Consider the following 27184-nt stretch of genomic DNA (forward strand, 5'->3'; position numbering starts at 1 on the left):
TTTATTAATTACTTGGGGATTTACAATTAATTTAAAACAATCTTGTTTGGATTAATGTTAACTTAATTTCAATAGTAAATAAAAACTTTGCTCCATATAGCTTTGTTTCTTTTCCCCTCACTTGTGCTATGAAAAAGAAATTGGAGAGTTTTGAAGTATGAGAATCTCTCTTGCTGGCCTTGAAGGAGAAAGCTGCCACTTTGTGGAAAGAGTCACGGGAGTGCTAGGCAGCCGCTGCTTGCTCAGGACAAGGCCCTGGCTGACGTCCTTTCCTGCCTCAGATGATATCAGAGTCCCAACCAACACTGTGATTTCAGTCTTGTGAAACCCTCAGCAGAGAAGCCAGCTATACCGTGCCCAGGCTTCTGACCCACAGAAGCGTGAGATAATGTGCGATGCTTTAAGCTGCCGAGTTGCTAGTACTTTGTTATACAGTAAAACAAACAAACACAGCAGTATCACAGGTAAAATCTTTATGGTAAGCACATTTATGTGTTCTTTTGGGACTCTTGTGTGGCCCACCTCACTGTACAGCTTCCTGAATGGTTAATATTCTTTCTGGTTGATCTCTTATGAATTGACCTTAGCTCCTCTCCTCCCCCAGCTCTATCCTGAAACCACTTACTACTGGTTCCCTTTGCCCTCACAGGCCACATTATTGGGGGGTTTCCCTTTAGGACGGTTTCAGCCCCGTGACCTTGGTCCATTCACTTGGTCCATGGGAATCACAACCATTTCCCTGCCTAATATCATAAGTGCAGCTACTCCACTGTTGGCTCCCTTCTTGTTCTGCCGTCATAGGCAACTCCAGCCAGAGCTCTTTTCCGGTAGATATTTTCAGGCATGAGTCAGGCATGAGCACCACAGGGTGACATGTCAGATTCTCCAGGGAGGCTTCTTGTAGCCAGTCTCATAAGGACTGGCGTGAGAGCGTTGTTTTCCTCACCTATCCCCCTGAGAGGCTGAACACCCCCCACACACACATTTTCCAGAGAAATTCTGTCCCTTGACTCCTTTAGCTTTCTTTTATGCCCTCAAGTAAGTACAAGGCTGAGTGTTTCCAAACACATTCTGTGGTCACCCTCTTTGCCATTCTTGCCTTTGCGGTTTAGTACCTCAGTTGGGAATGTGGAAGTTAATGATATTTAGTGTTTTGTCCTCTACGTTTTGGGAATTCAGCCCAAACTGATCTGCCTTGCTCTATAGGCATTGTCATTCCCTTTCAGTTATTGTGAGAGGGCTTTGAAGTAGAACCCAGAACCAAGAAGGGGTAATAGCCACCTAGCATAAGACCACCAATAGCTATTGGGTTGGCCAAAAAGCTCGTTCAGATTTTCCATAAGATGTTATGGAAAAACCTGAAAACCCCGAACAAAGTTTTTGGCCAACCCAACACAATTTCAGAATTAATGGAGATAAAATCTTGCTAAACAGGAGCATTATGCAGACTAACTTGAGTGGAGGTACTTTAAGAGAAACCAGCCCCAGTGTCTCTCTTCCTTGCCATTTCCCTCTGACCCATCCAGCATTCAGAAGACATTCCCCTTCAGAAGATCCAGCAGAAACTGATATCAGAGATCTCCATAATGTACTGTGGAATCAACAGAAACTTATCTGAAGAAGTCATGGGCATCCACTTGACATCTGAAAGGGCTGACTTTTCAAGTAACAAGAAATTAGTGTGAGTTGAGACTTTATTATTCTGTAGGAAGGACTGGTATCTCAGGGGTAAAAGAAAGAGGTAATTGGATGGAAAAGTTCTAAAAAGAGCAAAGTACGGGAGAGAGAAGAGAGCAAGAGAAAGAAGGGAAATTTGTGAATAGTTGAGCATTTATGGGAGGTGACCTCTGAGACCATAAGCCATCTGACTCTGGATGCTATTTAAGGTAATTATTAAGGTACTATCAGGGCACAACCACTGGTCCCCCACTCTGTATGACTCTGAGACATGTACATGAATTCTTCTATAAAAAAGACTTCAATTAGGGTCCAGAACGCTTTCAGTTTTGGGAATCAAGCAATATGGGATATGGAATAAGTAGGGGATACCCTGGCCTCATGATGCTCTGTGAACCATCAACTGTACTCTTGCTGGGGAGATATGGGGAGAAGCAGCATCCACTAGCAGGTGATGACTCAACCAGGTTTGTGAGACCAGAGCCTCCACTTGCCGCTTCCCTGAATTAATTCCTGTGAAAATGAAGGAAACGCTGTAGGGTTCACAATGGTTATGTCTCAGATCTCTTTTGGAGAACAGTTGGTCACATGTAAATGGATCTGACAACAGAGTCAGCCTAAAAGTCAGATCAGCCAAGCTCCAGGCATGAAAATGGTTCCCATACCGGAAGATTCAATAAAGAGGATTTAATATGGACAGCTGGTGATAAAGTGTTGGAAAAACCAAACCTGCAAAATGGGAACAATGAGGCCACACTAACACCAGCCACAGCTGGAATCCCCCCCTGCCGTATGGCTGGAGAAAAACAGGAGGCTCTGGTGTGCGCCCAGGAGCGGGGGCTAGCTGGCAGAAGCAGTGCCTGCAGTGGGAGTGCCGAGTGAGAAGTGAGGACGCAAGCTGGAGCGGTGAGAGAGCAAATCCCACAGTTCTCCTGTCCTCTCATCTGCCATTCTTCTGCCAGACACTTGCAGTTGACTGACACCAGCCAGAGAAGCCAGGAAGCTTAGAGTGAGGTTTGCAGAGAATCTGCCAGTTATACAGAGCAGAGCAGGGAGAGGACAGGGAGTGGATCTGAGTGCAAAACAACACATGAGGCCGTGGTCCGCTCAAACGTGGAGCAACACCTTGTTCAGTCTCACATGTTAAAATTGAGGGCTCTGGCTTCCCTGGTGGTGCAGTGGTTGAGAATCTGCCTGCCAATGCAGGGGACACGAGTTCGAGCCCTGGTCTGGGAAGATCCCACATGCCGCGGAGCAACTAGGCCCGTGAGCCACAATTACTGAGCCTGCGCGTCTGGAGCCTGTGCTCCACAACAAGAGAGGCCGCGACAGTGAGAGGCCCGCGCACCGCGATGAAGAGTGGCCCCCATTTGGCGCAACTAGAGAAAGCCCTCGCACGGAAACGAAGACCCAACACAACCATAAATAAATAAATAAATAAATAAATAAACAAACCCAAAGTTTTAAAAAAACAAAAAGACAGAACTGTCTACCTAAAACTTGCTTTTAAAAACAAACAAACAAACAAACAAAAAAAACCTGAGGGCTCAGGTTTGAGTCACTACTCACAGGACTGATAATTTTGACCTTTATTTTGAGAAGCTACAAATTTTATTTCATAAGGCAAAGTTATAGAGTCAACCATTTATGCATATTCAATGCTGAACATTTTGAAGTTAATCTCTGACATTTTCATCCACTGGTAGGAAGAGAAACACAGAGTTGGTACCCTGGACCTTAACTGAGTAGATGTGAGATGTTTTAAAAAAAAACACACCCACCATATCCTCTCTAACACCTGTTGTCTCTTGTCTTCTTGATGATGGCCATTCTGAGTGGTGTGAGGTGTGGTTTTGAGTTGCATTTCCCTGACGAGTAGTGACGTTGAGCATCTTTTCAGGGAACTGTTGGCTATTTTGATGCCATTTACGACAATATGGATGGACCTTGAGCACATTATGCTCAGTGAGATAGTCAGAAAAAGACAAGTACTGAATGATATCTATTATATGTGGAATCTAAAAAAGTCAAACTTGTAAAAAACAGAGAGTAAAATGGTGGTTACCAGGGGATGGGAGGTAGGAGGATGACATTGATGTTAAGGGTACAGACTTGCAGCAGGTAGTAAATAAGCCATAGTGATCTAATGCACAGTATAATGCATACAGACAACAGTTTTGCTGAGAGACTAAAACTTAGTTATCCGAACACTAAAAAGAAAGGATAATTAGGTACTATGATAGAGGTGCTAAATATCACTACAACAGCAATCATATTACAATATATAAATGTATCAAATTAACATGTATGTCTTAAATTTACACGGTTCTATGTCAAATATATTCAATAAAATATACACCATAAGTACTAGAATGAGTGACAATATATTGGTACAACAAGAAATGATGTGGAAAAAATAATTTGTTAAATTCTATAGAATTATAATCCCGTTAACAGTGTTGTGGATGCCATTTTCATGTACCTACTTTGTGAGAATTAGTGCATGTAAATGGATACACAGAACATGATAGTGGTGTGCACAACCTTTACTGGTTTCCAGCTGTGACGAGGAAATGACAGCCTGCCTGGGTCTCAATATCTTCAAATATAAATGGGGATAATAAAATCTACCTTATAAGATGATTGTGAGTCATACAAGAAAATTATGGGGGAAAGATTCATAAATTATAAGGAACTCTATAAATATATAGTAATAGTATCTGATTCTGTGAGTAGCTATTAGGTACCCACTCATGTCTTGACTTTTTTGTTAATTTAATTATAGTTGATTTACCATGTATTAGTTTCAGGTGTACAACATAGGAAGTCAATATTTTATAGATTACACTCCGTTTAAAATTATTATAAAATATTGGCTTTATTCCCCATGCTGTACAGTATATCCTTATAGCTTATTTATTTTATACATAGCAGTTTGTACCTCTCAGTCTCCCACCCCTACCTCAACCCTCCCCCATTCCCTCTCCCTACTGGCAGCCTGCTTAAAGATTATCTTAAAAAATAAGCAAAGAAACAAAGGAAGAAGGAAATGAGCATGATCCTGACACGAACTGTGTGACTTGGTTAAGCTGCATAACTTCTCGACCTTCCTTGAATATCCGGTCCTGTTTCTGAAGCCAGAAGAGTGCTGGTGTGGCTTACTGGACCCTCCGTCGGCAACAGAAAAAGTTCACCTTGCAATTCCCAACAATCTTCTCGTCCTCCGCGCACATCTTCCTGCATTTGCCCCGGCCGAGCCTGCACGGCTCGCAAGGAGCAAAGTCACCTGCACCAAGAAAGAGCTGCTGACATGCCTTTCCCAAGGGCTCTCTAGGGAGGGGAAAGAAGAAGGGAGGCTTGGGGTTTATGATTATAAAAAGTGTTTTCAAGAAACTGCCTGGACTTTTCCAAGGAGCTCCACTTTTTTCAGAGTAGAGATGGGGAGAGTTAATGTTTAAGCAAGAGGAAGGTGCAGTCCCTGTCTTCATGGGTTTAGCAACCTGCATGGCTCAAAAGTAAGCACAGTTGGACAGAGTGTCATGTATATTATGGAACCATAAAAATACATACCTGATGCTGCTATAAAGGTTACAAGGTGAAAATGGGAGGGTTATCTTGTGGTTTGGAAAGATCTTTGAGGGTAGAGTTTCAAGACTCAGGTTCAGTTTTGTTTGGGCCAGGTAATGGCCACGTGTCCTCAGTAAACTGCTTAATCTCAGCTTTGTCATTTGTCAAATGGACATTCTAGAAATACTTGCTACATTTTTAATTTTTTTAGTGGTCAAATGGAATAATTTATGTGAGAATATTTTGCCAAACACTGTTTACTCAGTTAGCTGTTCTGGTTGTTCCTGTAAGCAGAAACTTTTTTTACAGGACCACAAAGAATTTTTCAGGATAACTTTCATGGACCAGGTAGGTAGTGTGTCTGCTAGCCAGGCAGCCTGTATTTGCTGGCCTGATTCTCCAGGGGCAGCGTTTAAATTGTAACCTCTTACTTTCTTTCCTATTATAACCACCCTTTCCCAATAACCTCAGAACAACATGGAGCCTTCAGGTTGGTGCCATCACTGCAGTCGTTCAGCGAGCTCCTAGCAGCTCACGCCTCCATCCTCGGTGCTCATGTCAGTCGTGGTCCTCTGCTTGTTTCCGGCCTCACCACCTGCTCCTCACTCTGCGCACGGAGCGAGTTGGTCCGTGACTCACCCAGCTGCCATTGGTCCATTCCGGGGGCTCCGTCCTATTGCCTGGCTACTGGATCTCCTGAGGTCGCCCACATAACTTCTGAATACGAACTCACAGATTGTGTGTGTTCATGCTAAGTGTTGCTTACGTTGTATTGGAGATTTCCATGGTCCTGGGGACTGCCTTGGCTCTCCGTTTGCTCCTAGGAAGTCCACTGTTAGCATCAAATCTGTCCCCTCAGCCTTTGGTCTACTAAGCCTGGGTTCGTATCACCTTCCTCTTTTCCTTGATGCTGTACACTCATCACACCTGTGGATAAGAATTCCAATCGACTCCGAAACAAAGTCCCTGGTGACTTATTCTCACTCTCTTTGACTGGAGGTGAGAGAAGATGTCAGGTAGAGCTCTACTGAAGATGCGCTCCTGCTAGCAGCAGATGACATCAAAGTCTCCCTGATAACAAATATCAAACCAGTATCTTTCTTCTCCACCACCTTGGTCTAAAGCCTACAGTACAATTCTGTGGCTCCAAGGCACCTCAGATCAATAGCTGAATCTCAAGCTTCTCAACTTCTTGTTCATGTCTAGCTTCTAATTTTATGACTTTCTCCTAAATTCCAGCCTCCTTCCTCACCTAGGATCTTCTGCGTTAGCATCCACCTGGCTTTCCCAGCTTGTGTGAGCTCCACTTCTCTTCACACGGATTTGCTAATAGTTGTGCTTTGGTGTCTCAGCCTGTCCTACTTCCTGAGATTCTCATTACTGAATCAGGGAAGAATCAACATTTTCAGCCATGGAATCAGAGAGGATATGGGATTCTGTTGTATTTCTCATCTGACTTACTCTTTGGAATGCCAGGGATTACCTCTAGATTCGCATTTGCTACAGACCTGGAATACCCATTCTCCCACCCATCACCCTAGTAACCCTCTCTGGTTATGTTTATACACAGGGCTTACGTGCAGTTGGTACCCACTGGCACTGGCAAAATCATTGCTTAAGGCAGCATCTGCTCTTCTCCAGGCAGTATGTGGTCTGATTGTTCAGTGCTTGTGCAGCACAGTTTGTTGAAGATTTTGTTTGCTACCTCTGCTTACGAGTATTGCTGGGCATTATTCTACCTGGTTGACAGTCACGGAATTAAAACTTGTCCTGACTTGGAAGTCTAGCTTACAACTTATTATTTGTATCCCCTGGGCAAAATTATTTAACATCTAATCTATATCTCTGCTTCATCTTCTGTAAAACGGTGGTTATAATAGTACCTTCCTTAAAGGGATGTTTTGGAGATCAAATGACATAATCCACATAAAGTTGTTAATAGACTGCCTGGTACACCATAAGCACTGAATGACTAGTGGCAGCCTTACTCTTTCTCACTCTGAAATTCTGTCTGAACACTTGTAAATTTTGTTTAGAATTACCCAGGAATATTTCTTTCAGTTCTGTTTATAATATGCTTTTTGTTCCTGTATAAGGTGAGTTCACAGAAAAAAAGATCAGTGGGCTATTCATTATGAATATCTCTTCTGCAGTGGTGATGAGTTTTCACTGAAACGCCCTGACTCCTTTATTTGATCCTTTTTAGACCAGTGGTATACGTTTGGGACACACCTTACTGGATTTAGGACCAGAGGCTATAAGAGATGGGTGGGCATGTTCTCAGGGCAGTGTTAGTTGGCTGGTACAAGCTTGGTCCTGTGACCTTGGTTTAGTTAGTACCATGAGCTAATGAGAACAGCCACGAGGTCCAAAGCCCCATGACCAAAATTACAATCCAGTAACAAAGAGATTTCTCTGTGAAATGGAAAACCCAGATATGACGCTGGGAACAAGAGGAAGAGAAGAAGGTAGAGTTCGTGGGCTGGGATTTCAGGCAATTCTGTTTTCACCACTATCTACATGGCTTCCTGAAGTCAGAGATATCTCCATGAAGTCAGAGATACCCAACAGGGCCAGAGTTCCTAAAAGTAAAAGGGGATTTAACCTACCTGCTGGAAGTGGCTGGGCATACTCGAGTCCTGCCTGGCACCCTAAATTCAAAACAAAGCACATTTTGGATATGAATATCAATGCGGGAAATAGCACTGTGTAAAAGTTTTCCCAACTCACAGAGGTTGAATCTTTATTCTATTTTTGAAGGCCAGAACTCCTGGTATCCAAGAATAAGTTTGTTTGTTTGTTTTTTTAAAGGAATCATAGGGCTTCCCTGGTGGCACAGTGGTTAAGAATCCGCCTGCCAACGCAGGGAACACAGGTTCGAGCCCTGGTCCGGGAAGATTCCACGTGCCGTGGAGCAACTAAGCCCACGCACCACAAACTACTGAGCCTGCGCTCTAGAGCCCGTGAGCCACAACTACTGAGCCCACGTGCCACAACTACTGAAGCCCGCACGCCGAGAGCCTGTGCTCCGCAACAAGGGAAGCCACCGCAATGAGAAGCCTGTGCACCGCAACGAAGAGTATCCCCTGCTCACTGCAACTAGAGAAAGCCCACGCGCAGCAACAAAGACCCAATGCAGCCAAAAAATAAAAATAAAAATAAATTAATTTAAAAAACATAAAAAAAATAAAAGGAATCATAGTTTGCTCATAGAAAATGCTACTGCAGGTTCAAGAGTTCTCATGAGAAGTGCAGAGGGGAGCTGCTACTCTCGTTTTAGGGTGCCATGCAGAAGAATCATCAGGCTTTATGCTCTGCCCCATCACGACCCCATCTACTCTCATTTACCTGGTGGAAATTGAGCCAAAATGAAGAAAAAGGCAAAGACAAAATAAAACATCTTCCTGCTTGGCGCCATCTCTGAGGGAAGACTCTTCAAACAGAGGTTCAGGATTCCTCTGAGAGGACGAGAGGCTCCCTTATATTTGAAAGCAATGGGATATGCTCTTGGTCAGTGAAGTGGATCCATAAAGAAAGCACATTTATATGCTCCATTTCCCAGGATCAAGGACTGATGTGATGCCTCATAACCCTTGGCCTCCATAGAGCCTTGAACTGGGGGGATTCTGACTGGGGTGGTGGAAAGGGCACCAGGCCAACTCTGCCCTAGTCCAGGGAGAAGAGCAAACTACGCCTCACCGCTCCCAGCTCAGTTTGTGTATCTATCAAACAAGGACCAACTCAGAGTTATTGAGAGAGAGCACAGTCACTCCGCCAACCTCTCAAGGTTGCTCTGAGGAGCTGGTGTGCTGAACACGTGGAATGCTGTGAAGGAGGCCTGGTGCCCTGTGAGAGCTCAATAAATATAGTGTCACTTCCCTGGCTTTCACGCGTACGGTCCCTAAAATTCCCAAGGAGAAAGGGAGGGGTAGCAATCGTTTTGCCAAGTTACCTCTGAATCCCTGAGCCCGTAACAACATCACCTAGAAAACCAAAGTCATAGTTATCACACCCTTTTAATTCATGAAGAACATGGGTATTACAAGTTATACCCGTATCACTGCACCCCCAAAAGTCCCATCCTGTTGCCTATGCTCGTGCAAGGCTCTGTTCTTCATTTTTGAAATGAAAAAATTGGATAATTTTAAAATTAGTAGACTCTAATAATTAGACTCTGAAGTCAGACAGATTGATGTAGCCAGTATATGACCTCGATCAGGTTGCTTAATTTTCTGAACCTCAGCTTCTTCATCCTTAAAATGAGGATGTAATAATGGTACCTACTTCATAGGATATTTGAGAGGATTAACTGAAATACTGTATGGAAAGTGCTTAGCAGAGTGTCGGGCTATTGTTACTAGGACTGATTCACATCTCTCTCTCTCTAGCGTTTCTGTAAACTCTTTTCCAAGTCCACTAAGTCATAATGAAGCTTTCCCGGCCCACAAAACACAACATCACTGATACGTGTATGTGTTTTCAACAATTAAGCTTCAGGAACACAAGCTAATATGTACGTGCTGGAGGATAGAGCTGAGCCTAATGCCTTTCAACTTTGGGGCATTTTTAATAACCTGTAGCCAGGCCGGCTTTGCGGGCAGGTGACCAGGGTGGTCACACAGCTCTTCCTGCCACCTTGGGGTTTAAAGCTCTGCACTCACTGTATTGAAATTTTCCATCCTTTTACCTTTGACTATGTGTTTTGTAAACGAAGCCTGACGCTCCCTGGGAGGGTTTCTGGTCCCCGGCGCTGCCCCATGAACCCTGGGCCCCAGCCTGGCCTCCTCCTTTCTATTCCCTCCCGGTGACCGCTGCCACCGTGCACTCCTAGCTTGGACTGGTACCCAGAGAGGGTTGGGGCCATGTTCCTGAGCCCTGAGCATCTCAGGACGGGACACCGACCCACCCGCCCCAGGGCTGCTGGTGCTGTGGTGAAGGCGGGCAGCGTGACCGGAGCGAGACTCTCCCAGCTGCAATTCAGCACCGACTGCATCCCGCACAGGCGTTTCAGGATCTCAGGAGTCGCCCAGTTGTCATGGTGGGGATGGCAGGCCCGTGAGAAGGAGAGATGCCTGGCTTGACCCTCTCTGGGGCAAGGTACACCTGCCCAGCAGCGGGTGGCAGGACTCGGGGGCAACCCAGCAGCCAGTGGGCCACAAGCATATGCGCAGAGCGGCAGGGTGGGGGGCACTGGGGAGGGTCTGCAAGGTGTCCCTGAGTGTCCCTGTGTCCAAGGGAGTACAACATTAAACAGCAGATAAAAAATACTATGACAGAGATCTGGGAGGAAAGGAAAAAGCTTCATATTTTGGTGGCTTTAATGGCAACGTTTCCCTGCTTTTTGAACGTGGAATCGTGTGTTTTCATCCTGCAATAGACCCAGCAGATGATGTAGCTGGTCCTGACCTGGAGTGAACTTCCAATCTCAGAAAAATAAAATGACGCTTGAAACCACCTCTAATTATAGGGCTTGTCCTCGTCGTGGGAACCGCGAGGTCTCCCTGTACCAGTGGTCCAAAGATGGCCCCGGTGTGCTGGTCTCTGTGTCGTTTACTTCTGTAGCACAGATCCCCGGGCTCCAAACTCAAATTCTTCCACATCCAATTGCTCTGAATGTAGCACAAATAGGCATTTATTCAGCCAGGAAGAGCCCCCCTGCTTTGCACACCCTGCAAAATCACACCCACCACCTGCTAACCACGGATCAGACACACCCTGTAGCCATGACCCCAAACTGCTGCCGCCTTTCTGTGCCCTCCGACCCAGAGACTCCCCACCCTGCTGCCAAGTGATGCCATCTAGACACACGCGCCCCCCTCTGATGCCCCTCTCCTCGGAGTCCCCTTGCCGTTTGGGCTGGTGGCCTCAGGCCACGCTCTCTGGAAGGCCTCCTCCTGTAACCCTGTCCACGTGCCACCCAATATGGCCTGTGGTGTTACTGCCTCTCACGGTCCTGCTTTTTCCTTGATCAGCCCCCAAATCCTGGAACTCACCATACTCCTGTGCTTAGAATTCACCCAATAAAATGCATTTGTCCTCTTCCCAGTGAGGTGTGAACAGGAGGACTGCTCTTTTAGCAGTTTACACACAGCACTTCCCTCAGGAGAGCTAGTTGGCTCTTTGTGAGAGCTCAGACAAGCTTCTTTAGGCTATGGTCTGAATGTCTGTGTCCCCCCCCCAAATTCTTAAGTTGAAATCCTAACCCTTAAGGTGATGATGTTTGGGCGTGGGGTCTTTGGGACAAGATTAGGTCATGAGGGTGGCGCCCTCATGAGTGGGATTAGTGCCTTTATAAAGGAGACCCCAGAGAGATTCCCTTCCCCTTCTGCCACGTGGGGACGTAGTGAGAAGTCAGCCGTCTGCCACCTGGAAGAGGGTCCTCACCCTGATCTTGCACAGCCTCCAGAACTGTGAGAAATGAATGCTTGTCGTTTATAAGCCACCGAGTCTGTGGTATTTTGTTACAGCAGCCTGAACAGACTGAGACACTATACATCCTGAATTTAGGTGAGAAACCGCATGAATCCCTGACAAGAAGTGGAGTTTCCATCACCTTATTAACATTCATTTGTTTCAGAGGATCCAATGGTCAGTCTCTCATGTTTGCAACCTTCACTTGCAGATGAATCAGACTCACTTTGTAAGAAGCAAAAATAAATGAGATGAGATAATAAACAAGATAAATGAAACTGTGTATAACTGAAAATATTTGGAAGTTTGTCTTTTCTTGGGGGCTTCAATCTATTTAGGTGAGGTTGGAAGGGAATAGAGAAAATGCATGTTTTCAGTCTATCATTCCTAACTGGATCATTCATCATATATAATCAATATGCATAAAAAAATACCTAACAAAAATATCATGGTGACTGAGGCTAAAGTTAGATAGGATATCCCCCAATCGTTTTTGAAAATAAAATTTTTAGTTTGGAATAATGTTAGATTTACCTAAAAGTTGCAAAGATAGTACAGAGAGTGCCCATCTACCCTCCCCCCAGTTCCCCAACCTTAACATCCATGTTAATAGTTATTCATGTTAATAACCATGGTTCATTTGTCAAAACCGAGAAAGTCACAGTCGTACTTGACTACTAACTAAACTACAGCATTCCAGTTTGTCTGATGTTTTCTCACGAGTGGACTGGGGTTTAGGGTTTGGGAGAAGGAGAGCACAGAGCGAAGTGTCCTTCTCCTCCCACTCATGTCAGGGATACATGACTGACCCCTCCTGAGGTTAACCTTGACCACTTGGTGAGGCGTGCCTGCCAAGCTCCCCCACTCCTCAGTGACTGTTCTTCCCCTTCTATATTCTACTCTTTGGAAGCAAATCACTTTCAAGTTGAGACAATTAAGCTCCGTCCCCTGGAGGGGGAGTGTCAGCAAATACCATCTGGAATTCTTCCCTTGAGAAACGTGTCCGTTTTCTCGAAGGTAGTTATACGTTCAATCCCTCATTGGTATCCGTGGAGCACGAGGAACTAAATTGGTGAGCTTATCCAGATCACGTGTGAAAACCACCTTTTCCATAACATAGCAATCATTTGTTGCTTGGCGGCTGGGGAGGCGGGGGTTATTCTTGTTTTAACAAATGCGTCTAGGGTATTTCAACATTAGCAGCAATCGGAGTAGTGGGGTGATGCCGATGGACGCTTATCCCCGTAATTTCACGTCTTCTTAAAGAGAGGTATCCCATTCCCTGTCTCACAAGGAGGAGGATTAAAGTGGACAGTTCAGGTCTTTCTCTCCACCCATGTGACTGTGGCCTCCAGCAGAAGAGCACAGACACATCTTCGCTTCCGCCACGCCTCACCGACCAAGATGTTATCAGGCTGGAGAAAGGTTTAAAGGCGGGTGTTTGCTGCTCTTTTATCGTGGACACTGTGCTGATCTCTCGAGACCTGCAAGTCATGAGGACGCCCCTCTTTCTCTTTGCCGTCTTCTTCTTTCTGGCCCCAGGTAAAACGAGCACCTTCGCAGGGAAGGTTATCGGAGGTGGAGGCTCGGAGAGCGAGTCCGTCTCCGCGGGCACCTGGGCGCGGTCCGCTCTAGAATGCAGTGACACCCTCGGCCCAGGAGCCCTGAATCTGCCAAAGGAGGGCAATTCTCCTCTACTGCCTCTGCTGTAAAGCCGTTGCATTTTTTGTTATCATCTAGGATGGGGCATCACAGGTTTGAAGACATCAGGATATGCCAGAAAAGATGCCTTTTGGTCCTGTCTTATGCTTATTAACAAAAACAAAAATTTGAAAAAAAATTGAAAGCAAGGATGGCCATCAATGGATCTTTTAAAAAATAGTTGTGATAGAGATTAAGATAGGTAAGGAAGAGAGACAGAGAAAGAGAGAAATGGAAGAGAAAGGGGTGGAGCTTGGAGACACTGTGTACCCTGCCAGTCACGGTATTACTTAAAATAGTAAAGCTTCAACTGCCATTCCTTAATCACAGGCTACAGAGCTGGATACTGAGACCAAACTGTCACATAATAAAACGTATTTCACTCTCCAATGACAGTGCCTTTGAGGGAGACTCTGCCCTACCTGTAATTTAGTGATATTCAGAGCAACTCTTTTGGCTTGGAAGGCCTGTTTTACCTATATTTCACAGCTGTAGAAGTTAAACTTCAGGTAGGCCAAGCAGCTTGTCAAAGTCATGCGGGGAAGCAGGAGGGAAGCCAGGCCTTGAGGCCGGCTCTGTCTTGCCACAGTGTCCTTTCCGCATCAGAACTCCGTCATCACCTCCTGAGGACCTCCAGTGGCTCCATCTGGGTCCTGCCCAAAATCACAGTGCAAGGCTAGACTCATCCCACATTCCAGGGAGCTGGACAAAGGGTTTTCCAGAACCGACCGTGAGTCCGAATTTGTGCCAAATGCCAGTGATATCCCTGGTATGAGGCTCAGAAGTTTCCACCAGCTGTGCACGTCTCTGGTCTGTTTCGCAGTAACCCTGTGTGAGTAGATTCTGGGCCAAGCACATGGGGATCTAGCACCTGGAGTGAACCATTCCTTCCACTGGCCTTGATGGACACGTTGGAAACTAACCACAGCACCCTTTTCAGATCCCTCATACTTAGTATAAAATTAGTCAACGCAGTACAAGATGATGTAATAGGAAGTTATCTAATGTAACTAAATGAAACTGACCTATTAACGTGCCATACGTGCAGACACAGGCCCACACGTATTCTCTAGATGGGTATCTGTGGTGATCCATTAGAAGCCCTGTAGGCATGCGTGCTCTCGCTCTTTCCAGAGGCTTTCTCTTTCTGGGCCATCACTGCGAATTGGATCCAATACAAGGACTCTTGTCAGAGTGAGGTCCAGTACCCCTAGCCTGAGATAGCCTTCTACTATTAGGACGGCAGAGAGAGTATAAATTCCTGTGGTAGAAGCCAGGGTTCACTGAGCTTGGAAATGTCAGAGTATTTAAACTTACGAGCTCATATGCCGATGCTGGTTTGATTAGCACACATGCTGGCACTAATCTATCTGGTTTTAGTTTTACGGGTATGTGAATTAGGCATCTTTATATGTTGACATTAATTGCAATTTGTGTACGTCTGACACATTCATTACATACACACCTGAACTGTGCAACTTTAAAATGTTGATTCTGGTAAGATGCACTGCCTGGGGAACTCCCTGGCAGTCTAGTGGTTAGGACTCTGCGCTTCCACTGCAGGGGGCACGAGTTCGATCCCTGGAGGGGGAACTAAGATCCTGCACGGAGCGCGGCACAGCCAAAACCAAAAAACAAACAAACAAAAATGTTTTTTTTAAAAAAAGATGCTCTGCCTGTCTTTAAGTTGAAGCTGGCTACTCTCATTTCTCCTCATCAAGTACTAAGGCCAGAGCCAGCATCCTACGCAGAATGACACAAGGAAAGTCTGGGAGAACTACTCCCGACACAGCGCCCTTTCTGCTCTTGAACACATTTGATGGAATGTGGAGAGGAAATCAAATCGAGCCTCTTAAAGCAATCTCTCAACTTCTAGGCACTACAGTAAACGTTCTTCTTTCTATGTATTTATGCTTTTTCACCCCAGTCATGGGACATCTTCCCAATCTCAGGTCTTGCTATCTACAGATTGCACTTTGAGAGTGGGTTCGGGGAAGCTACGGACTCTGGAGGTGTTTATAGGAACAAGTTGACAATATCCCAAAAGATTTTGATGAAAGAACATTAGCTTCTGTTTCCCAAAGCCCTCACACAGCCTAATTCAACATGCTGGAAGGAAGGCAAATCTGTCCTTCCTGCTCTTTCAGCCTGTGTGACAAGACCATAGGAAAATCAAAGAGAAAACACTTCCCCCGCTGCCATCTCATCTGCTGGCAGGATGAGGCACTGCAACAACTCGTAAAGGAACCCTCCCTGATGAGTGACACGACTGTACCTGGTAACTAGACATATTTGAGAAGAGAATTAATTCAAGTGGCTCTTTCCCTTGTGCAGCCAGGAGTGGACTTCTTGAGGAGAAATGCTACAAGCTTAAAGGGAGATGCGTGGAGTCCTGTCAGATAAATGAAGAACTGGTGGGTCTCTGCCGGAAGTCCCTGAAATGCTGTGTGACACTCCAGGCATGTTGGAAAAATAAGGAAAACGCTTAAGATTCCAGAGCAGCACGGACCACCCACCTCCATCTTGTTTTTACTCTGGCCTCCAGTAAGAAGACACTTTAATACAAATAAAATGACTCTCTGATCCATTTGTCAATGATTCACTTAGAAGGGGGAACGTGAGTAGCTAACCTTGATGGTCCCTGACTCTTGGCTTCTTTTTCTGTACTTTTTTGATAAGGGACTTGTCCCTAAGCCACCTGATATTTCTTTTTAAAAGGGGGCTAGAAGCTGTTATAATCAACAAACCTCTAGCTTTCTCTCAGGCAGTCAACCCCCAGCAACCTGTTGAGATAGACAGATGACAGATAGATGATGGGTAGGTAGAGAAATGAACATATATCTAGATGGATCATCATATTAATGATATATGGATAGATAATCTATTTATCAAGGACTATCCTGTGTCACACACCTGTCTAAATCATCCTGACTCCATGCCTTTAGCTGTAATTGGAGACAGTTCCTATGGACTTGTTCCCTACCTATAAGACTGGAATCAAATTTGCTGTTGGGCACAGGGATCGTAAATATCTCTACAATTGCTAGTAGCTCCAGTGACCAGGATCCTGGTCCCAAATTGACTTTCTACTATTTTCCTAGGAACTGGCTAACTGCCAAATTACCTTCTGACTCTAAGCTCTCACGTTACCTGGTTCAATTAAGGATTCCCTGTCATGTTCCCTAGGCTTAAGATCCAGCCTTGGTTCTCTGCTGGGTCAGAAATCCTGCTTTACCTCCCTTTTAATTCCTCAGGGTCAATGTACTTAATCCTCTTGGAATCAGTGACCCTTTTAATGACATTTTCTGTTTTGAGACAATTGTAGAGTCACGTACAGCTGTAAAAAATCACACAGGAACATCTCCTATACATTTCACCCAATTTCCCCCCAAAGCAGCACGACAACTGAGATACTGACATTGATACAGAACATTTCCATCACCATCGAGACCCTACTTTTTGCCCTTTCGTGGCCACACTTTCCTCCCTCTTGCCTCCTCCTCTTCCTTAACTTCTGGTACTACTAATTTGTTCTTCATTGTTACAACTCTGTCCTTTCAGGAATGCCATATCAATAGAATCATACAGTATATAACTTTGGAGGATTGGCTTTTTACTCAGCATAATTCTCTGGAGAGTCTTCAAAGTTGTTGCATGCATCAAGGGTCTTTTCGTTTTCATTGCTGTGTAGTATTCCATGGTGTGGGTGAACCACAGTTGTTTAACCATTCACCCAACAAAGAACATCTGGGTTGTTTCCAATTTGGCGCTATTACAAATAAAGCTGTTATAAACATTGATGTTTATAGGTTTGGGGGCAAACATAAGTTTTCATTACTCTGAGATAAATGTCCTGGGGTACAGTTGCTGCATCCTTTAGGAGTTGGAAGTGTCGTTTTTTTAAAAGGAGGCCAAACTTTTTCAGAATGGCTGCACCATTCCACATTCCCACCAACAAGATAAGAGTGATCTAGCTTATCCACAGTCTAGCCAGCATTGGCTAAAAGTAGTTGCCACTACTTTTTTATTTTTGCCACTCTGGTAAGAGTGTATTGATAGTTCATTGTGATTTTAATTTGCAACTCTCTAAATGTTAATGATATTTAACATCTTTCTGTGTACTTATTTGCCATCTCTATATCTCCTTCAGTAAAATATCTCTCATATGCTTATTTTCTAATTGGATTATTTTTGGTTGTTTTTGCTGTTGAGTTTTGAGAGTCCTTGATATATTCTTGATATTAGCTATTCGTTGAATATATGGTTTTCAAATACTTTTTCCCAATCCACAGCTTGTCTTTTCAACCTCTTTTTTTTAAGATTTTTTTTTAAGTGGACCATTTTTAAAGTCTTTATTGAATTTGTTACGATACTGATTCTTTTTTTTTTTAATGTTTTGGTTTTTTGGCCGTGAAGCATGTGGGATCTTAGCTCCGGGACCAGGGATCGAACCTGCACCCCCTGCATTGGAAGGCAAAGTCTTAACCACCGGACCGCCAGGGAAGTCCTTGTCTTTTCAGCCTCTTAGCAGAATCTTTTACACAGCAAATTTTTAAAATTTTGTGAGGTCTAACATATTTTCTATTTAAGGATCTTGTTTTTTGATCAAGTCTAAGAGCTTTTTGAGTAGCCCTACACGCTAAAGATTTTCTCCTGTATTCTTTCCTAAAAGTTTTATAATTTAACATTTACTTTTAAATACATTAACCACTTTGAGTTAATTTTTCTAAAAGTTGTGAGATGGTCAAGGTCTTTTTTTTTTAAACCTATGGATGTTCAATTGCTCCAGCATATTTGTTCAAAAGATTGTCTTTTTTCCATTAAATTATTTTTGCATTTTCCTAAAACATCAGTTTGTAACGTTTTACTCAATTGATTTGAAAATTTATATCCACACAAACTCCTGCACAAAATATCAATAGCAGCTTTATTCATAATCACTTCAAACTGGAAGTAACCAAGATATCCGTCAATAAGTGAGCTGATAACAAATTGTGGTTCACCCATATAATGAAATAGTATTCAGGGATAAAAAGAAATGAGCTATCAAGCCTCAAAAAGACATGTATGGATCTTAAATACATACTGTTCCAGAAAAAAGATAGTCTGAAAATGTCACATACTGTATGTTTCCAATTATATGGCATTCTGGAAAGGAAAAAACTATAGCGATAGTAAAGAGATCACAGGTTGCCAGGGGTTGCCTAGGGGAAGAAGAGGGTGTGCGTTAGGGAAGTGAAACTATTCTGTATGATACTAGGCACTTGTTAAAACCATTAGAACTTTGTAGCACGAAGATTGAACTAAGGTGCACTATGCAAATGAAAAGAGATAAGTTAGGAAAGTCAGGGCTGCCCCAGGATAGAATGCAGAATGTGACAAAACAAGTCTAACCGTACCATAAATGCATAAAACAACTTCACTGAAGGCATCTGTATGGGGGGAGGGAGATACTGACCTAAGTCCCTTTGAAAAGGAGGGCCATCTCTAAGTCTGAAGGCCAAAGGAACCGTACCAAAGGACCACACTCCAGTTGATAACGTTGTTTCTTTTGTAATACAAGGTTAGGGTTCAGATACTGCTGTACAGGTACAAGGACATTGAACAATTAAGTGGATGGGAGAGGCTGGGGGCCAGGATTCTTACTGCTGAGTGGAAGTTTACAGATAAGCAAGGAAGTTAGAATGATCCATGTGGGGATGGATGAGAGTCGGAGACATCAATATGAACTCATATTTAGCTTACTGTAGATACAGACGATTACATAAATATTTATAAGGGTGTGTGTGTACCCATATATATGTATATGTATATATGGGTTTTTATACATATATTTCCTTGCCCCGTCAGCTGAGATGGCCTAGAAGCAATGATACGCCAGCAGCTAGATCCTGCTTTTTGATATCACTCCCCAATAAAAGGAGCCAAGGATCTTTGGAGAGATGGCTAATTCTAGGGCTGGAGCAGGAGGTATGCGAGATAAACCCAGAGCAGCTTGTAGCACCAGAACATACAGGAGTAGTCAAAGCAAAACAAACAGACAAAAAGATGGCAGGGGAATGTCCAAGGAACACAAAAACCAACTGAAAGAGCTCCCAGTGACCAAACCTGAATTAATTTGAGCAAAGATAAATAAATTAAGTAGTATTGGATCATAATCCAAAGCATAAAATGAAGATCTATGACCATGACTCCATACTAACATAAAAGATGGAATAAAGAAAGAAAGAAATGGGGGAGAAGAGACAGCTCTCCCATGCAGGATAATTCCAAATAATTTATGCAGATGTTTGGCCCTCAAAGAAATGGGCATAATTCCCCACTCCTTAAGTGTGGACGGTGCATGGGGACGTCCTTCCAAAGAGTACAGTGCAGGGAGTTTCCCTCTCTCTGCTTCCATTATGCATTTTGCACGTTGCCAAATCTTCTTTAGCAAACTAAACATAGTTATTCTAAATTCACAGTCTTAGAATTTGAAATTTTCTGCCATATCTGAGTCTAGTTCTTCAGAATGTGTTTTTTCTTGCCTTTAGCATACTTTGTAATTTTTTACTGAAAGCCAGACATGATGCATGGGGTAATAGGAACTGAAGTGAATCGCTCTCTAGTGTGAGGTTTCGTGTTGATCTGACTGGGAGTTGGGCTGTGTTTACTGTTGACTGTAGCTGTAGGTGTCAGAAGCCTCAGTTTCCTCTGATGTCCTTGTTTTTGTCTCCCCTGGTATCTTTGGGTTTGCTGGAAACAACTCCTTTTTAGGTAGTTTGTATCTGCAGCTCTTTCAGCTGTAACCTGCTGTTCCTATCCTGGAGCCCTGTTGGTGGGGGGCTAAAGTGGGCGGAAGGGAAGCAGTTTATAATCTTACAATTAAACCTCAGTCCTTTCCTGCCCTGCATCTCTGCAATGCCACCTTCACAAGGTTTTCTTAGCCTCTCCCACCACCACTTAGGTGAGACAGGAAGGTTGGGTGGGGCTCATGTAGGGGAATCGCCCTTCTCCCAGATGGGACGAGGCTCTAGTAAAGCTCTTCTCCCTGGAGAGTAAGTTCTTGTTACAGAGAATTCTCTGGACACGTATCACATAATTACTCTTCCTTTCTCCTTGCCAGAGCCAACAGGGGTTCGTTTCTGGTCTCTCACCGTGATAACTTGGTGGGTTTCCTGGAGTTAAAGCCCAGGAAGCAGGGGGTGGGTCTTGGTCTGGGGCGTTCAGTGCCTTCCACCTCTTGTGCTTGCCCACCCTCGGAGTCTATTTGAATTTAGGCTCATCAGACCTTGAATTGAAGCTGGCTTTTCCCTGAGGCACATCATCAAAGTTCACTACGCCTAAGCTGGGACAGGCGGGCAGAGCCCGTGGGTTATGCCCCTTGGTGCTCAGGTTGGTCCCCTGTGAGGAGGCAGCCCCCTGAGGAGGGCACTGTCTTCCAGGGCTGCTTCCAGTCAGAGAATAAGCACAGGGCGGACCCAAAGCTGGGCCTTGTCTGCTGATGCAGGGATCTTCCGAAGACGGCCGCGCTCTGGGGGTCCCAGCTGCCAAGCTGCACTGCAATCTAAGGCTCTTCCTACTCAGCCCCACCTCACCTCCTCAGGGGTGTCAGGCCCACAACAAGGGCGAAGACGTTCCCTGCCCTGTCCTGCTCCTTCCCCACTTTCGCCTCCACAGGTCCGTCCTGCAACAAATGTCTTTCTCTCCTAACTCCTTTCGATACTTGCTCCTTGGAGATACCGGTTGTCCACACCCCATAGGTTTTTCTGTCCCGGAAATGTGCTGAGATCTCCTCCACCTCCCACGCCGTTGTTCTCTTTCACATTATGTGCTTATTTATTTCAGAGCGGTCCTGGGAATGATAGACTTTAACCCCACTGGCCTAGGCCATCATTTCAACAAGAAGCTCCAGGCTGAAATTTACCTGGAGCAATTTAATGCCAACTGAACTGAAACAGAACCGCAAGTCCTTTCATCTGAATCAAAGAATATCTTAGAGATCCTCTTTCCAATTCTTGTTTCAGACAGGGAAACAAATGAAGTTGCAAACAACTCCTCATAAAGGGTCCTTTCCATACAAGAACCCACCCTCCCCATCCTGAGCACTGGCTCCGTGCCACTAGGGATGTCCCTAACACCTACCTTCTCGCTGCGTCTCATGAGCGCTCCCCTATACATGCTGCTTTTCGAAAGCCTCGGCGATCCGAAGCAGCGCCCTGCCCGTAGAAAGAGATGCTCCTCTCCTGCCCCGTGGTGATTCTGGCAGACTTGCTTCTGTGTCTTTCCAGCAATGCCTTGTTGACTGAAAAAAAAGTGCACAACGTGAGAGTTGTGAGTTAAGTTTTTTGGGGGCAAAATGAGGACTATAGCCCGGCAGACAGCATCTCAGATAGCTCTGAGAAACTGCTCCAAAGAGGTAGGAGGGAAGGTCAGTATATATGTGATTTTGGTGAAGGGGGAGTACATGCAATCGAGCACATATTTTTTGCAGAAGGTTTCTGCTCGTCACGAGGAGCAGTCGTCACCATGAAGGATTTTAATGCTTTTCTAGATATGACGAGATGCAAGAATTGGGCTCATAACATCGGTTCCTGAAAATATCTAACTATCTGAAGACCCGTTCTGCCAGTTTTTTCCAGAGCACAGAGTACCTCATTCCTACTCTCCACCCAGAACTCCTTTTAGGGGGCGTTGCAGGTCAGCAGCTGCAGTGGCTCATGATTTAATCCTTGTAGAGGTAGATGGCAAGTGCCGATGTGTAGGTGACACCCTGCACCGTGAGAGTCCTTGTCCTTTTCTTAACCACTTTTCTTCTGCTCTACCAAGGTCCTCCAGGTAAAAAGAGACTCTTAGCTAGAAATACATGCAGTTGCAGAGGACAGGATGTGAAGAAAAACCTTGACTAAGAATAAACATCCCACGGGGAGCTTCATCCTTGTTCAATCACAGCCTTTAATCTCTGCCCTGATTGAGACCATGAGGAAAATGCAGTGAAGGGCAGTCCTCGTATACGCCTCCTGGCAGTGAGACGTCATAACTCAAAAACGCAGGGACCTTAGGTGTCACGGGGGGGTTCACTCACCATACTTACCGCATCGCAGGACAGCTGCAATTATTCACTGTTGTTGTGTGGAAAGAGATGTCTTCTCCCCTTCCCGTTGATGACCCCCTTCTGCTTCCTGAAAAGCTTTGATCTACACAGAAGGGGATCCCACTCACCCTCCTAAATTTTACAACACCTTTTCATATCATGTCAGAGGATTAGGATTAAGAGGAATCCAGCTGTGCTGGGATTACACCAATCGTTTGACTCATAGCAACTCCCTAATCTTGCTCAAGCCGCTCAGTGAATTCCCATGGCTCTGAGGGGCGCCCAGCCTGCCCACCTTTTCCCCTTCTGCGCTGTGCCCCTGCAGTAATCCACATGGGTTATTTCTTTATCCCAAGGGTCCATGTTTAGCTTAACTCTTCCTTCCTTGCTCTTTCTTCCTGGGCCACTTCCCATGGACGCCTCCCTGAAATTCTGCTATCAGCGTATTCCAGGTCTGTCAAAGTATGATAGTAATTTATTTATCAAAAACCAGCTTCCCTTCGACCTGTGATCACAAGACAAAGAACCTGTTGAGATAGGAACCTGGGTCCGGGGTCCCTCCAGGACCACGGGGATGCTCAGGCCGACCTGGTCGCCACTGCCCGCCCTTGGCTGCTGAGGGCTGGGTCGGGTTGGCTGCTACGGTCTAAGCCTGAGAAAGGCCCCCAGGAGGGGCGCGATGTGGGGAGAGCGGGGCAAGGGGAGCGCGAACTGCCGGGTCTGCCCGACCGCATCTCTGCTGCTCCTCCTTTTGGTGACTCTGGCGCTTACCTACCCGCAGCCCCTTGAAATGCCCACGAAGCAGGAGGGTGGGTGATCGGTTATGTTAGGGAGACCCAGTATCATTCGGTCTACCCTAGAATACGTTTATCTGGTCCAAATGCAAGAGGCACCTGTCTGTAGAGCCACCTCAAGCGAAGTTCTCTACAGGGAGGATCCTTCAATCCACCAACCACCTTTCCGCTCCAGGGCTCCACACCTGTGCTTCCAGGGCTCTCCTGGCACCGCTGTGAAATGCTACCAGTTTGGCGTGTGAGGGCTGGTTTAACCAGCTGCTTTCAGCCTCAGAGAGCACACACGGAGACTGAGTAAGGAGACCCACATCTCCCGCTTCTGTTCTAGGCCAAGGGCCAAAGGATCAGGATTCGATCTCGTTTCCCGCATCCGGATCTCCCCTACTCGTTCCAGTCTGGTCTCTCCAGGCAGGTGCCCAGCAGGTCCTCGTTGAGCACACGTTGTGCACGTGTACGGGGTGTGTGAGCGTGGGACACGGACATCTTCCACTCAGGGAACTTGGACTTCAACTGAGAAGACCAAAGTACTAAAAAAGAAAAAAAAGGAACTACAGTTTGGGATACATGTTACGAAGGAATAAAAATAATTGCATCGGAAAGACAATAGTTCTGGGGCACTTAACCCCATGAAGAGGACGGGGCAGATCTCCCCGACATTGACATTTAGGTTAAGAGCTAAAAGTTCAGAGAGGTCGTTCATGGGAAGAGGAGAAAAGTATTCCAGGCAGAGGGCACAACGCAAGGGAGGGCACACAGACAGCCAAGAGCTGGTGTGCAGGAGCCACAGGGAGGCCAGGGGGACTCTGGTGGGAGAGCAGGGGCCGCTGGGGAACAGCACAAGTCTGGAGAGGAAGCCCAGGCTCAGATCGCCATCGCTTTGTAGACCACGCTAATGGGCTTGGTTGGATTTAATCACAAAGTAATAGCAAATTTTTGCAGGGATTTTAAAAAGAAGTGTGACATGAGCCAATGAACATGAAACAAAAAAGTCCACCATCTATCACCCACACTCCCTTTAAATGGCTGAATGAAGTTGGCCATGTAAAATATTTTCTTGCTAAAATTTTCAACATTGTTATAATTCTGATTAAAATGATGGTGTTAAAGGCCTCTGGGTTATAAAACACACACACGCAAAAGTCATGCAGGAAGCAAATCAGACGGTGAAGCCAATCAGCTAGGAAAGCGGAAGAGGTGGGGTTGTCAGGGCAGCTGTCGTCCTGTGTCAGTCCCACCGCTACTCCTCCCCGCATTCTCCAGTCAGTTTCCGTCATTCCCCCCAAACACCTGCTGCCAAAGCCTCGCCTCTCGGTCCTCGGTTACAATTAATCACACTGACTTACTCTGCTATTTAGTGAGAAGTGACCTCCATGCAGGCAGGATATGCGGCTACAGGACTTCTCGCTGCCGGAGGAATTGTAAAAGACCAGAATTCAGAACTGGAAAATGCCCCAACACCTCTCCGTGCTGTTTGAAAAAGTGGACCGTCAACTCATTGAATCCAGTGAAAGACAGAAATCCAGTGGAGCCTGGTCCCTGGAATTGCCGACAGCTAGGCCTCTGAGTCTTCTTCTCCAGGCCTTCCAGCTGGAACATCCCCAGTGGAACCACTGAGTGAGGACTTGCTGAGAGCTTTCACCCCGTGCAGAGCCAGTACAGGAGATGCAGAGAACACAAGGCCTCCACCTGATGAGGGGGGACAGCAATGCAGGTTACGTGAGAGTCTCAATACTGGAAAAGATGAACCAAACAACATATCCAATCAGCCACAAGCCTAAGTGAACATCATTTTATTTTTTGCCTGAATTATATTGATTGATCTTGATAATATTGGGTTTCTTTTCTGATCAGAAGTTCTGCTCAACAGTTTTACATGTCTTTATTAATTAAAATGGAATAAATCAATATTAGGTGCAGTTTGTTTGGCATACACTGTAATTCGAACCATAGACCTCCAGGGAGACAAAGCAAAGAGATGCTCTGTGAGAAGGGTTGACCCCAGCGGATGGCTATGGAGGGCCCCATCCAGCAGGTGGCAGCAGAGAGTGGCTCTGGCACTGGGCAGGGTTTGGGAAGGTGCCCTCAGACTTCTTAACGTGAAAACCAGCAAAGTAAGGGGAGTAATAAAGCATTTGACCTGACTTTCCTGCCCAAACTGTATTTCAGACAGTAGTCCAGCTAATAAAGGAAGGAAGGGTGATAGAATGAGGAAAGCACTATTTTGCAAACACCTTTATACATTTTGTATTACCTGAAGTTGAGAGAGCGAGACAGAGGCGGGGAGAGAAAGAGAGAGAAGGTTGGAAGATTAACGGAACAAACATCTGGGTGAGCAGATCTGCCATCCAAGTTCTTAATGGAAAAAGGAAACATGCAGGGGGTGAGATTTTCAGCCCTGGAACATCCTCTTTCTTGCCTCCTGAGTGGCACCGCGTTAAATCCTGGAAAATGTGAATGTGGGGTAAGCAGGGATTATTGCAGATTATCTTCTTAGGCAAAGCAGCCTCTACCATTTTACGTTAGCTCACCTACTTGGTTCAGATGAATCAAGATCTCACATACTAAGCGGCTTCAAAAAACAAACAAAGAAGAATACTAGTTATTAGTTGCATGGACAAAAAACAAGAGTTAGAACTAGTGATTAGAATGTTCTCAAATGGGTTCTTCTCCCCCTCAGGATGGATGTGGCTTTTAGCAGGTAAATTGCTCTATGGTTTTTTTAGAACACAGAATTCTGGAAGAGGACTCAGAACTTTGTTCTGTTAGGACCAATGTGACACCAACTGCTTTTATAACGACTTTGCCAACATTTGTCTATCAAAAAGCAGGACGAGCTTTTCACTTCTTCCTTCTGCTCAAGAATTGCTCTTTTCAGAAGCATTGGAGAGGGATTACTTTATCTTAAGACCTAGACAGAGGAAGTGAGACGTGACTGTTTGGGGCTCGATTTCTTCATCTAATTTGATCAGATGATTTGAATGAATTAGAGCCTTCCTTTAGCTGAGCGGTGGTTATCAAAATACTGTTCTTTTTTCTTTTTTTTTTTTAGCATCTTTATTGGAGTATAATTGCTTTACAATGTTGTGTTAGTTTCTCCTGTATAACAAAGTGAATCAGCTATACATATACATATATCCCCATATCTCCTCCCTCTAGCATCTCCCTCCCACCCTCCCTATCCCACCCCTCTAGGTGGTCACAAAGCACCGAGCTGATCTCCCTGTGCTACGCAGCTGCTTCCCACTAGCCATCCATTTTACATTTGGTAATGTTCAAAATACTGTTCTAGGTTGATCCGTGACTCATCACTATTAACCTCTGAATATTAGAATGGACTTTCTTTTCTTTTTTTTTTTTAATAGGGAAAACAAACATCTGTAGAAGTAAGTTGCTTATATACTGTAAAATTTGCATTACCTTTATAAAAGATCCCAATTCTACACTTAAGTAAATATAAGTACAACTATAAGAAATAGCTGCTGGACTGGAATGTAAAAGTAAAGAGAGCATGGGGTGAGGGAATAAGAAATCTCCATTTAGAGCTGAGGTAACCACAGCTTTTCACTTCCTTTCTTGACCATCTACTTTCTTCAGACATCCAGTTGTCAGAATCTGGTGGCCTCGGTGACTAATGACCCTTATCTTGGGCGAGTTGTCTCCCACCCCTGCCAGAGTCCCCAATGTCCTCCTGAATTGGAAGATTTCCTAATGCCTAAAAATAAAAGGATGTGTTTGATCTTAATGCTACCTCTGCCTAGAACCTCTGCGCGCCCAAGACCCGGAGTGGTGATTGCTGGGTCGAGATGCTGGGGCAAGTCCGTGAGCATCGGTTCAGAGCTGCAATCCTCCTCTGCTTCCTTGTTGCTTCCCCAGATGCCAAGTGTCCGTGGTACCTGCTGCCCCCTTCTCCACCCACTTCCACCTTCCTCTGGGGAGAACAGATGTATTTTCATTTACACAA

At 45.1% G+C, this 27184-nt stretch overlaps 2 protein-coding genes across 3 annotated transcripts in view; one reads left to right on the forward strand and one right to left on the reverse strand.

Moving 5' to 3' along the window:
- LOC309651395 (sperm-associated antigen 11B-like) overlaps window positions 1-27184 on the forward strand; it is a 99017-nt gene that overhangs the window by 15360 nt on the left and 56473 nt on the right. The gene's annotated exons all lie outside the window — the stretch shown is intronic.
- On the reverse strand, window positions 3219-11705 carry LOC309651597 (beta-defensin 105-like). Its single transcript, XM_082444428.1, has 2 exons — window positions 8588-11705; window positions 3219-5177 (listed from the first exon to the last, which is right to left on the reverse strand). Exons 1-2 carry the CDS (start codon window positions 8660-8662, stop codon window positions 4836-4838), a joined length of 417 nt encoding a protein of 138 aa, XP_082300554.1. The 5' UTR covers window positions 8663-11705; the 3' UTR covers window positions 3219-4835.

The sequence above is a fragment of the Balaenoptera physalus genome, assembly GCF_965194825.1.
Source record: "Balaenoptera physalus genome assembly, chromosome: 21".
NCBI classification, from domain to species: domain Eukaryota; kingdom Metazoa; phylum Chordata; class Mammalia; order Artiodactyla; family Balaenopteridae; genus Balaenoptera; species Balaenoptera physalus.

Coding starts and splice junctions, on each gene's coding strand:
- LOC309651597 (XM_082444428.1), bottom strand. CDS start 8,662: ATGGCGCCAAGCAGGAAGATGTTTTATTTTGTCTTTGCCTTTTTCTTC. Junction 5,178..8,587: donor CTCAATTTCCACCAGGTAAA/TGAGAGTAGATG, acceptor TGAGCCATGCAG/GTTGCTAAACCCATGAAGAC.